Source organism: Bison bison, unplaced genomic scaffold (genome assembly GCF_000754665.1).
Source record: "Bison bison bison isolate TAMUID 2011002044 unplaced genomic scaffold, Bison_UMD1.0 scf7180017864066, whole genome shotgun sequence".
Classification (NCBI taxonomy): Eukaryota; Metazoa; Chordata; class Mammalia; order Artiodactyla; family Bovidae; genus Bison; species Bison bison.
The window spans coordinates 1,831,293-1,843,006 of record NW_011494638.1 but is presented as its reverse complement, the minus strand read 5'-3'; the positions used below and the strand labels follow the sequence as shown (position 1 = coordinate 1,843,006).

The 11,714-nt window shown below is 39.0% G+C and overlaps 1 protein-coding gene across 1 annotated transcript in view; it reads left to right on the top strand.

The window, feature by feature from the left end:
* WDR72 (WD repeat domain 72) overlaps positions 1-11,714 on the top strand; it is a 227,036-nt gene that overhangs the window by 22,028 nt on the left and 193,294 nt on the right. Inside the window, exon 2 of the mRNA XM_010836763.1 lies at positions 5,649-5,813. Coding sequence (XP_010835065.1) covers positions 5,661-5,813 — 153 coding nt within the window. The 5' untranslated portion in view covers positions 5,649-5,660. The remainder of the gene's footprint in view (positions 1-5,648; positions 5,814-11,714) is intronic.

Genomic DNA, 11,714 nt, shown 5'->3' with positions numbered 1-11,714 from the left:
ACTCCTTTTCTTATTTGGAACCAGTCTGTTGTTCCATGTCCAGTTCTAACTGTTGCTTCCTGACCTGCATACAGATTTCTCAAGAGGCAGGTCAGGTGGTCTGGTATTCCCATCTCTTTCAGAATTTTCCACAGTTTCTTGTGATCCACACAGTCAAAGGCTTTGGCGTAGTCAATAAAGCAGAAATAGATGTTTTTCTGGAACTCTCTTACTTGAGTAATTCATTTTACAAGAGTTTTCTACCTGTGGTCTGTGAGCTTCTTGAAGACCAGTTATCTCATTCTGAGACGTGATTGTGGTATTTTGGTAGGCTGCAGTCAAAAATTTGTGTGGAAATTATCTGAAAGTTGTTTAAGTGTAAAGTTTATATGTATGCATGTATTTATATGATAATTTTGATAGCTATACTTATATAATAAAGTATTAATTGTATTCCTCATATAAGTAACAAAATACACTATCATAATCTAAAACATTGTTCTATTACCATGACTAGATCCAAATGAGGGAAATTTATTTAAACTTTTATAATATAATCTGTAATTTTATCCCAGTCTGTATAAATGTTTGTTTTTTTAAAATCCCAGCCAGTGGAAGTGTCTATTTTAAACTGTTTTTAATTAAACCACATTTAGAGATCATTCAAGGGCCTGTAAACATCTATCCACAGTCTTGTTTCAGTGATTCCAAAATATCATTCAGTCATTCAAATTTGGGATACAATAATTATACATTGAGGGCTGTGATAGAGCTTTGTAATCCCTTTCCAAAGATTTTACAACTTGTCTAGACATATAATTATTTGAAACAGGACAGTATACTTCAGTCAAGGGCATGACTTTCTTCTCCACATCACAGACTTTTCCTCTAACTTTGAGATTCTACAATGGGCTATTTTTTTTTTCTTCCTTTGAAGCTTATTTTTGATCAGAGATTTCTAGAGAATTGTACAGGGTCTCAGAAAACATAAATTTACTCTCTTTCCTATTGATAGCAAGGCACCAAGTTTCTGGGGCTATTTTTATAATTTTGCCACAAAAGAAAAAGAGGGAAAAGTATAAAAAAAAGTGACTTCTGAGATTTGCAACCTTTTAATCTGTTACTTATTCTCACTGTACAATTTGCTTAGTGTCTTGGAATCTCAGAATTAGAACTGATTCTGAGTTATCTAAATCACAGTTCTCATTGTTAGTTTTCTTATAAGTGAGTGCTATCCGATTAATGATCCCCAAAACTACTTCTTTTCTGAAATTCTAGATTATAGGAGTTTATAATATGAGTATTATATACAAGGTATAATGGTAGCATGTGTGCAATGGCACCCCACTCCAGTACTCTTGCCTGGCAAATTCCATGGACGGAGGAGCCTGGTAGGCTGCAGTCCATGGGGTCGCTAAGAGTCAGGCACGACTAAGCGACTTCACTTTCACTTTTCAAGTTCATGCATTGGAGGAGGAAATGGCAACCCACTCCAGAATTCTTGCCTGGAGAATCCCAGGGACGGGGGAGCCTGGTGGGCTGCCGTCTATGGGGTCACACAGAGTCGGACACGACTGAAGCGACTTAGCAGCAGCAGCAGCAGTGCTCAGTTCTACTCTTTGTGACCCTATGGACAGTAGCCTGCCAGGCTCCTTGGTCGATGGAATTTTCTAGGCAAGAATACTGGAGTAGATTGTCATTTCCTCCTCCAGGGGGTCTTCCTGTCCTAGAGACTGAATCCCCAGTCTCTTGTGCCTCCTGCATTGGCAGGTGGAGTCTTTACCACTGCACCACCAAGGAAGCTCCATAATGATAGCATAGTGTGTGTATTTATACCTGTATAGTTTTATTTGCAGCCCTGGATTTATTCCTCATAAGAATACTGAGATGTAGGCAATGTAGGTGATACTATCCTCATTTTACTACATGTAACCTTTATAATCTGGAAATAAAGGTAATAAATATGAGGTCTGTTTTCACTACATTTAGCAATCTAGATGGTTCAGGATGAACTATGGTTGAGATCTGATTTCTCGTGGCTTTAGCCTTTGTGGTTTTTGTTTTCTAATTTGGATGTATTAAGAATCTTATGAATTATTAAGGATTTTAATACATGAAATGCTTTGACTTATTTGGTTTTCTAAACTCCAGGTGCCTTGTATTTTGTTAGGTGCTTACATTTGTAAAGATTTTGCTTTACTAGATGTGAGTTTTAGACTCTAATGTATACTTCCATTCACTTCTTCATTTAGTCTGGAATAATTACTCCGCCTGTCTTAAACCCTTTTCTGGACACTGAGAATACAGCAATGGACAAATCAAACAGAAGTCTCTGCCTTGGAAGGATTTAAAATCTAGTGAATTTTAAAGGAATTTTATTGGAATAAGAATAAAACACAAGTCTGATGGTGGAACAATTTAAAATATGGGTAACCATTGTCTAGAAGTACAGGAGCTAAAGGAAATAAAAATAATAGTAACTTACTGAATACCACACTGTGCTCTACATTATAAGCCTGCTGTCATTTCACCCTCACAGTACCCTGATCTAGGTATCATTATTATTCTCAGATTACAGATGAGAAAACTGCAGCTCAGAGGGATTAAGTGACTCACATTTAATTCTAACCTAACTTGAATTTCATACCCTTAAGCAGTTCTCTCCCCTTTGGAATACAGAATTCATAAATAAAGAAAATAATTTATTCAACTGGTATTTACTGTTTTCCTATAATCAAGGCCCTGTGCTTCAGACCTGTAGGGAATATGATAATGATTAAGAAATGATTCCTATCTTTCATAAAGAATCAAAGCACCAAAATCAGTGTGGTTAAAAAATATCTGTCAAGAACCTACTATGGTCCAGGCGCCACACTTAGCAAAGACTGGGTCTCGGACCTTGGGGGATTTGTATCACTTCATTAGGGAGACATCAATGCAAAGCAGATAATTTTAAGAGAGATTTAAAAAAAAAAAACAGGGTAATATAAAGTGGCCAATTATTGGGTAGAGAGTGTCACAGTGATTCAAGTCAGAGAAGATCATTTTCCAGAGTAATAGGGATATAAATAACTCACCAAAGAAATTATTTATCTTCAGTAGAATTTTAGCTAATCATTACAAATATATTAATTCCCTGGCAGATGTTCTTCAAACTTGTTTCTGCTACATTTCTTCTTAAGCCATCTAGACAAATTTCCTTGACTACAGGGTCCTAGGTAAAGTTCAAAGTGTGAAAGACAAGTCCTTGGGCAGGAAGCAAGTACACACTACTTGTAAACAAAAATGCCCAGTTTCCTCTGGAGCAGTGTGACCACGAGCACTCCCTTTCTACTACTTCTTGCTTCTGAGAAGCACACATTAGTCAAGCCAAAAATGGAGTTCAAATGCAAATGGTTTTTGAATGGTGATTTTTGTTGTAATGTTGTTGTTGTTGAGTCAGTCACGTCTGACTCTCTGCAACCCCATAGACTGCAGCATGCCAGGCTTCCCTGTCTTTCACCATCTCCTGGAGCATTTGAGTCAGTGATGCCATCCAACCGTCTTGTCCTCTGTTATCCCCCTCTCCTCCTGCCTTCAATCTTTCCTAGCATTAAGGTCTTTTCTAATGAGTCAGCTCTTTTCATCAGGTGGCCAAAATATCGGAGCTTCAGTTTCATCATCAGCCCTTCCAACGAATATTCAGGACTGATTTCCTTTGGGATTTACTGCTTTGATCTCCTTGCAGTCCAAGGGACTCTTAAGAGTCTTCTCCAACACGAAAGTTCAAAAGCATCAATGCTTAAAAAAAAAAAGTTATAATACTAGAAGGACTAATACAAAGTTAGGAGTAGTGTTTATAGCAGCAGAATGTTAAAATCCATGTGGGCCCTTCTCGTTACCATCTTTATAATCTTCACTTGTATCACATTTATCCGGTATCTCTGGGAATGAGATATTCCCCAAAATTGAATTTTCCTGATAAATGAAACTTACTATTTAACTCTATCCTTAGAACTTGGTAAAACTGCTACTACTTTCTGCTTCTGACTTCTTAAGCAGAGTGCGTTTGACATCTCATCATCTTTTATTTACCCATAATAAGCAGTGATTGTTCTGGGCTGGAATACCTTGGAGCCATCAGGAGTGATGGAGATTGGGGGCTGACTTAATTTTACAGTAAGATCCCTAAGACTGCCAGGTTTTGCAGCTCTCATAGCAGAGTGTTGTGGGAGGTTGGGGGTTTTCTTTTTCTTTGCTCTGATTCCCTATTTTCCTTGGAAATTATTATCTTCTTACTTTCTTAGCCTCTAACTACCTTCCTCTTCATCTGTGAAGCCATTTGGTCCTCTACTTTTGTTTGTTGGAAGATATTTTATTACTAATTCAAATTCATTACTGGTTATTAATCTGTTCCTTTTGTCTTTTTCTTTCAGATTCAGTCTGGGGAGATTATTCATTTCTAGGAATTTATCCTATCCTTCTAGGTTGTCCTTTTTATTGTCATATAACTGTTTGCAGTGGTCTCTTATGATCCTCTGTATTTCTTCAGGGTAACATCTCCCTTTTCATTTCTGATTATATTTATCTGGGCCCTCTCTTTTCTTGATGAGTCTGACTATATGCTTATCAATTTTGCCTTTTCAAAGAACTAGCTCTTAATTTGACTGATCTTTTCTATGGTTTTTAAGTCTCTGTTTCATTTATTTCTGCTCTGATCTGTATGATTTCTTTCCTTAACTAACTTTGGATTATTTGTTCTTTTCCTAGTTCCTTGAGGTGTAAGATTAGATTGAGATTTTTCTTATTTCCTGAAGTAGACTTGTCTTGCTATAAACTTATCTCTTAGAACTGCTTTTGCTGTGTTCCATAGGTTTGGAAAGTTGTGTTTGAAAGGTATTTTTTTATAATTGTACTTTAACCCTGTAACTAACACATGGAGATAGTGATTTCATTAAAATTGTCATTTAGGAAAATATCAAATACAGAAACCGTTCAAGTAAAAATTACTATTAAAAATTGTGTAGGTGGAACATGAATATTACAGCAATTTTAACAGCCATACAAGAAGCTCTGAAGAATAGGATACGGTGTTCTTACAGAAAATATTTGCTTTTTAATAGTGAAGTTTAGATATTTGTTACTTAGATGAGGTGACATTTCTGGGGAGAGAGGGTCTGCAAAGTTGTCTTCAAATTCCACTGTCTAGACAACTCTATTCTTGAGAGGCCTAGAGGGGCTCTGGAGCAGTCCAGGTCACCCACAGTCAGAGCTGGGGTGGATAGGCTAATTTCAATGTCTGATTACATTCTTCTCTATTTGATGGGAAAGCACCCTTCTTCATAGCTCTGAGAGAACGCATTGTTCCAGTCTATGTTATCAAACACATTTGTGAGATGACTTCCCCAATGGTTCAGCTGTAAAAGAATCCACCTATAATGCAGGAGACACAGGTGCAATGAAGGTGACACGGGCTTGATCCCTGAGTTGGGAAGTCTTCTGGAGAAGGAAATGTTAACCCATTCCAGTATTCTTGCCACAGAAATCCCATGGATAAAGGAACTTCATGGACTACAGCCCATGGGGTTGCAAGTGAGTCAGACATGACTGAGTGAAACAACACAACAACACATTTTCCAAAATTAATGAATGATAACTGTGCACACTTTTTACCATTTCTGTGTGTCCAGGATTCCTTCACCATGAGGTCCTCCCTGCAGGCTGTGGCACTCTGGGGAAAGAAGGCCCCTCCACACAGCATCACTGCCATCATGATCACCGATGACCAGCAAATGATTGTCACGGGAAGTCAAGAGGGTCAACTCTGTCTCTGGAATCTCTCATCTGAACTAAAGGTTAGTGAAACCAATTAATATTGAGGCAGATAGATTTATAAGATAAACATAGCTTGCTGCTTATACCAGCAATGACAGTGGAAGTTTTGCATGATTGTTAAAAAGGTACTTACCAAAGTAATACATGGGTTTTACTTCTGAATTTGGAAAAATGAAGTATTATATGGTGGGTCGAGATCATATTGGAAATTATATTATGAATATTGCTAATCCTAGCTACCAGTTAAGTGTTATCATCCTTTAAGCTATGCTGAGTTTTACTATTTTATATCCTGAATTATATGTTTAAGTAACTGAACTACAGACATGTAAGTATAATTCTACAAATTATGGCTCATTAATCCAAACAAACGGCACCCTTGAAAATTACTATTAACTAAATGAGTAATATCTTAATTATCTGGGTGTTTCTGTCAGTTTGGCCTTTTTGCTATTCTTTTAGTCTCTGCTTGCTGGTGTTTTTACAGGTCACATTGGAAAGCTCTAAATCCAATTTACTATTGTTGTCGTCCTATTTCAGAACCTGACCTCACCTAGGATTTGGCCCATTGATTAGCAATTAATTGTCCCTGTCCCAACTCATAAACATTTAACATATTGGAATAGATATTTGCTTAGCTCTAGTAGCCTCTAGACCCAATTTGCACACTTAAACTAATGATGTACTTAAAGTATACTGCCCTCATTAAGAAGCCTTTTAAAGATCAAAGACTATTTTTAGCCTTTAAAGTTTGTCACTTTAAAACCTAAATTAACAATTAATTGTAATTCTATTTTATAGTGTAATTAATTAACATCTCCCATCACTGAGCAGTTACACTATAGGACTGCCAAGAACTGCAAGCAGACCAGCTCAGCTCAATGTTTATGAACATTCCTGAAAGAAGGACTGGGCATTATTACAGCAGCTGGACTTTGAAATTGGCCCTTGCATTTATTATCTCTTACAACTTAAACTCACAATCCTAAATGACTTACACTATCTTGCTACTCTTATTAATGTTGAAGTGTAGGGTTTCCTGGCTGAAGTAGTAGTTTTTATAATATGTTGGTTGCTATAAGTTTAAGAGATTTGGAATCCTAGCATCTGTATCTTTTGACATATGTTTCTGGAATTTACTCACCGTGCATTTACTGCGTGTTTATTGTAACTTAGGCAGTATGGTAGGTACCTAAGTTTAAACATGAATGAAAATGCCTGGTGGTGGCTGCCTATCAGGTTGCAGTGTCATAGGGCAAGGGCATAGCTAGTAACTGCCACTGCAGTTATGTTATAATACAGGGTGCTCTTTGTGGGGATCAGTCTATACTTCATCTTCAGTGGGAATAATTATTTCATGCTCTTCTTAGGAGCAAGTCTTCTGCTTGGGTTAGAGCAATAGGAAGGGAGATGCTATTGGCATCTAGTGGGCAGGGGCCAGGGTACTGTAAGCGTTCCATTGTGTAATAACAGCCCCTTCACAACAAAGATATTATTCCACTCAAAATGCTAATAGTTGCTCATATTGAGACATTCATGGTTAGAAATATGGGGTGGGAATGGAAATCAAATTGGTAGGGGTGGAAGAAACAAGGAGAATCACTGAGCAAACAAGAAGAAAATTGGATCAGCTTTATGTTTTGGAAATTCACTGTGAGGATATTGTGAAAATTTAGTTACATGAATAAGATATTGATTAGTATGACTGTGAGATTTCCACATGAGAGCTTTCCTTAACATTTTCTATGGCTAATCATAGGACCAGAAGGAAAGAGCATCTTCTCTTACTTTTCCCTTGAATCTTGCCCCTACAGGACAAAGGGTAACTTGTTCAGTCACTCAGTCGTGTCCAACTCTTTGCGACCCCATGAACTGCAGCACGCCAGCCTCCCTGTCCATCACCAACTCCCAGAGTCCACCCAAACCCATGTGCATCGAGTCAGTGATGCCATCCAGCCATCTCATCCTCTGTCATCCCCTTCTCCTCCTGCCCCCAATCCCTCACAGCATCAGGGTCAATGAGTCAATTCTTTGCATGAGGTGGCCAAAGTACTGGAGTTTCAGCTTCAGCATCAGTCCTTCCAAAGAACACCCAGGACTGATCTCTTTTAGGATGGACTGGTTGGACCTCCTTGCAGTCCAAAGAACTCTCAAGAGTCTTCTCCAACACCACACTTCAAAAGCATCAATTCTTTGGTGCTCAGCTTTCTTCACAGTCCAACTCTCACATCCATATATGACCATAGGAAAAACCATAGCCTTGACTAGACAGACCTTTGTTGGCAAAGTAATATCTCTGCTTTTGAATATGCTATCTAGGTTGGTCATAACTTTCCTTCCAAGGAGTAAGTGTCTTTTATTTCATGGCTGCAATCACCATCTGCAGTGATTTTAGAGCCACAAAAAATAAAGTCTGACACTGTTTCCACTGTTTCCCCATCTATTTCCCATGAAGTGATGGGACCAGATGCCATGATCTTAATTTTCTGAATGTTGAGCTTTAAGCCAACTTTTTCACTCTCCACTTTCACTTTCATCAAGAGGCTTTTGTTTCCCTTCACTTTCTGCCATAATGGTGGTGTCATCTGCATATCTGAGGTTATTGATATTTCTTCCGGCAATCTTGATTCCAGCTTATGCTTCCTCCAGCCTAGCATTTCTCATGATGTACTCTGCATATAAGTTAAATAAGCAGGGTGACAATATACAGCCTTGATGTACTCCTTTTCCTATTTGGAACCAGTCTATTGTTCCATGTCCAGTTCTAACTGTTGCTTCCTGACTTGGATACAGGTTTCTCAAGAGGCAGGTCAGGTGGTCTGGTATTCCCATCTCTTTCAGAATTTTCCACAGTTTCTTGTGATCCACACAGTCAAAGGCTTTGGCATAGTCAATAAAGCAGAAATAGATGTTTTTCTGGAACTCTCTTGCTTTTTCCATGATCCAGCGGATGTTGGCAATTTGATCTCTGGTTCCTCTGCCTTTTCTAAAACCAGCTTGAACATCTGGAAGTTCACGGTTCACATATTGCTGAAGCCTGGCTTGGAGAATTTTGAGCATTACTTTGCTAGCATGTGAGATGAGTGCAACCGTGCAGTAGTTTGAGCATTCTTTGGCATTGCCTTATTTTGGGATTGGAGTAAAAACTGACCTTTTCCAGTCCTGTGGCCACTGCTGAGTTTTCTAAATTTGCTGGCATATTGAGTGCAGCACTTTCACAGCACCATCTTTCGGGATTTAAAATAGCTCAACTGGAATTCCATCACCTCCACTAGCTTTGTTCGTAGTGATGCTTTCTAAGGCACACTCGACTTCACATTCCAGGATGTCTGGCTCTAAGTGAGTGATCACACCATCGTGATTATCTGGGTGGTGAAGATCTTTTTTGTACAGTTCTTCCGTGTATTCTTGCCACTCTTCTTAATATCTTCTGCTTATGTTAGGTCCTTTATCGAGCCCACCTTTGCATGAAACGTTCCCTTGGTATCTCTAATTTTTTTGAAGAGATCTCTAGTCTTTCCCATTCTTTTGTTTTCCTCTATTTCTTTGCATTGATCGCTGAGGAAGGCTTTCTTATCTCTCCTTGCTGTTCTTTGGAACTCTGCATTCAAATGGGTATATCTTTCCTTTTCTCCTTTGCTTTTGTCTTCTCTTCTTTTCACAGCTATTTGTAAGCCCTCCTCAGACAGCCATTTTGCCTTTTTGCATTTTTTTTCCATGGAGATGGTCTTGATCCCTATCTCCTGTACAGTGTCACGAACCTCCATCCATAGTTCATCAGGCACTCTGTCTCTCAGATCTAGTCCCTTAAATCTATTTGTCACTTCCACTGTATAATCATAAGGGATTTGATTTCAGTCATACCTGAATGGTCTAGTGGTTTTCCCTACTTCCTTCAAGTCTGAATTTGCCAATAAGGGGTTCATGATCTGAGCCACAGTCAGGTCCCGGTCTTGTTTTGCTGACTGTATAGAGCTTCTCCATCTTTGGCTGCAAAGAATATAATCAATCTGACTTTGGTGTTGACCATCTGGTGATGTCCATGTGTAGAGTCTTTTCTTGTGCTGTTGGAAGAGGGTGTTTTCTATGACCAGTGTGTTCTCTTGGTAAAACTCTATTAGCCTTTGCCCTGCTTCATTCTGTACTCCAAGGCCAAATTTGCCTGTTACTCCAGGTGTTTCTTGACTTCCTACTTTGGCATTCCAGTCCTGTATAATGAAAAGGACATCTTTTTTGGGTGTTAGTTCTAATAGGTCTTGTAGGTCTTCATAGAACTGTCCAACTTCAGCTTCTTCAGCATAACTGGTTGGGGCATAGGCTTGGATCACCGTGATATTGAATGGTTTGCCTTGGAAACGAACAGAGATCATTCTATTGTTTTTGAGATTGCATCCAAGTACTGCATTTCAAACTCTTGTTGACCATGATGGCTACTCCATTTCTTCTAAGGGATTTCTGCCCACAGTAGTAGATATATGGTCATCTGAGTTAAATTCACCCATTCCAGTCCATTTTAGTTCGCTGATTCCCAGAATGTCGATGTTCACTCTTGCCATCTCCTGTTTGACCACTTCCAATTTGCCTTAATTCATGGACCTAACATTCCAGATTCCTATGCAATAATGCTCTTTACAGCACCGGACCTTGCTTCTGTCACCAGTCACATCCACAACTGCGTGTTGCTTTGCTTTGGCTCCATCCCTTCATTCTTTCTGGAGTTATTTCTCCACTGATCTCCTGTAGCATTATGGGCACCTACTGACCTGGGGAGTTCCTCTTTCAGTATCCTATCATTTTGCCTTTTCATACTGTTCATGGGGTTCTCAAGGCAAGAATACTGAAGTGGTTTGCCATTCCCTTCTCCCTTCTGTCATACTTCTCCACCATGACCCAACTGTTTTGGGTGGCCCCACACGGCATTGCTTAGTTTCATTGAGTTAGACAAGTCCGTGTGATCAGACTGGCTAGTTTTCTGTGATTATGGTTTCAGTGTGTCTGCCCTCTCACAACACCTACCATCTTACTCGGGTTTCTCGTACCTTGGACGTGGGGTATCTCTTCACGACTGGTCTAGCAAAGCACAGCCGCTGCACCTTACCTTGGACGATGTCGCCCCTCCTGACCTTGAACTTGGAGTAGCTCCTCTCGGCCCTCCTGCGCCCGCAGCCACCACTCCTTGGATGTGGGGGTACTGGTCTGGCCATCATCTAGGCTTCATGATGGATACAAAACCAAAAAACAAATGAAAAATGTGTATAACATAGTTCCTTTATCTAGAAGTTTATTATCCTGGGGATTTTGATATGCCATATATCAGTTTTTCTGAAACTTATATAAAGGAAAAACAAAGAGCATTTCCTAATTAAAATTATGAATAATTTTATAATGTCATATTATATTCTTCAACTAAAAAGTGTACAGGTATTTAAAAGTTTACTCTCATCAGAAGGAAACACAACGATGACAAAATGAATAGCAATGTTGAGTAGAGACAAAGAATGAATGTCTTGGTCAAATCCTGGGTCTGGTATTTACCAACTCTGTGGTGTTGGGCAACTGACTTTTTCTACTCTTTGAGCCTTAATTTCTTCAACTGTGAGATGGGGATTAAACCTGTTGATGGCTGCACAAGTGCCTGGAATATGGTATATGCTCATCATGTTGTGTATTCTTTTCCCTTTCTTATTTGTGCCATTAGAAGTACCTGAGTTGGGAGTGAGGGAGACCAACACTTCGAAGAATGGGAGCGCAAGAATAGAAGTAAAGGTCCCTAGATTTCATCATGACAATTGACTCTGTGTGACTGTAAAATTATATTTTTGTTATTCTTCACACAGCATGTGTGATAAAATGAGTAGGTTATAGTGAATTGTCACGGTGTATTCAACTACACATGAAGATTTAGTAGCAGAATGAGGACT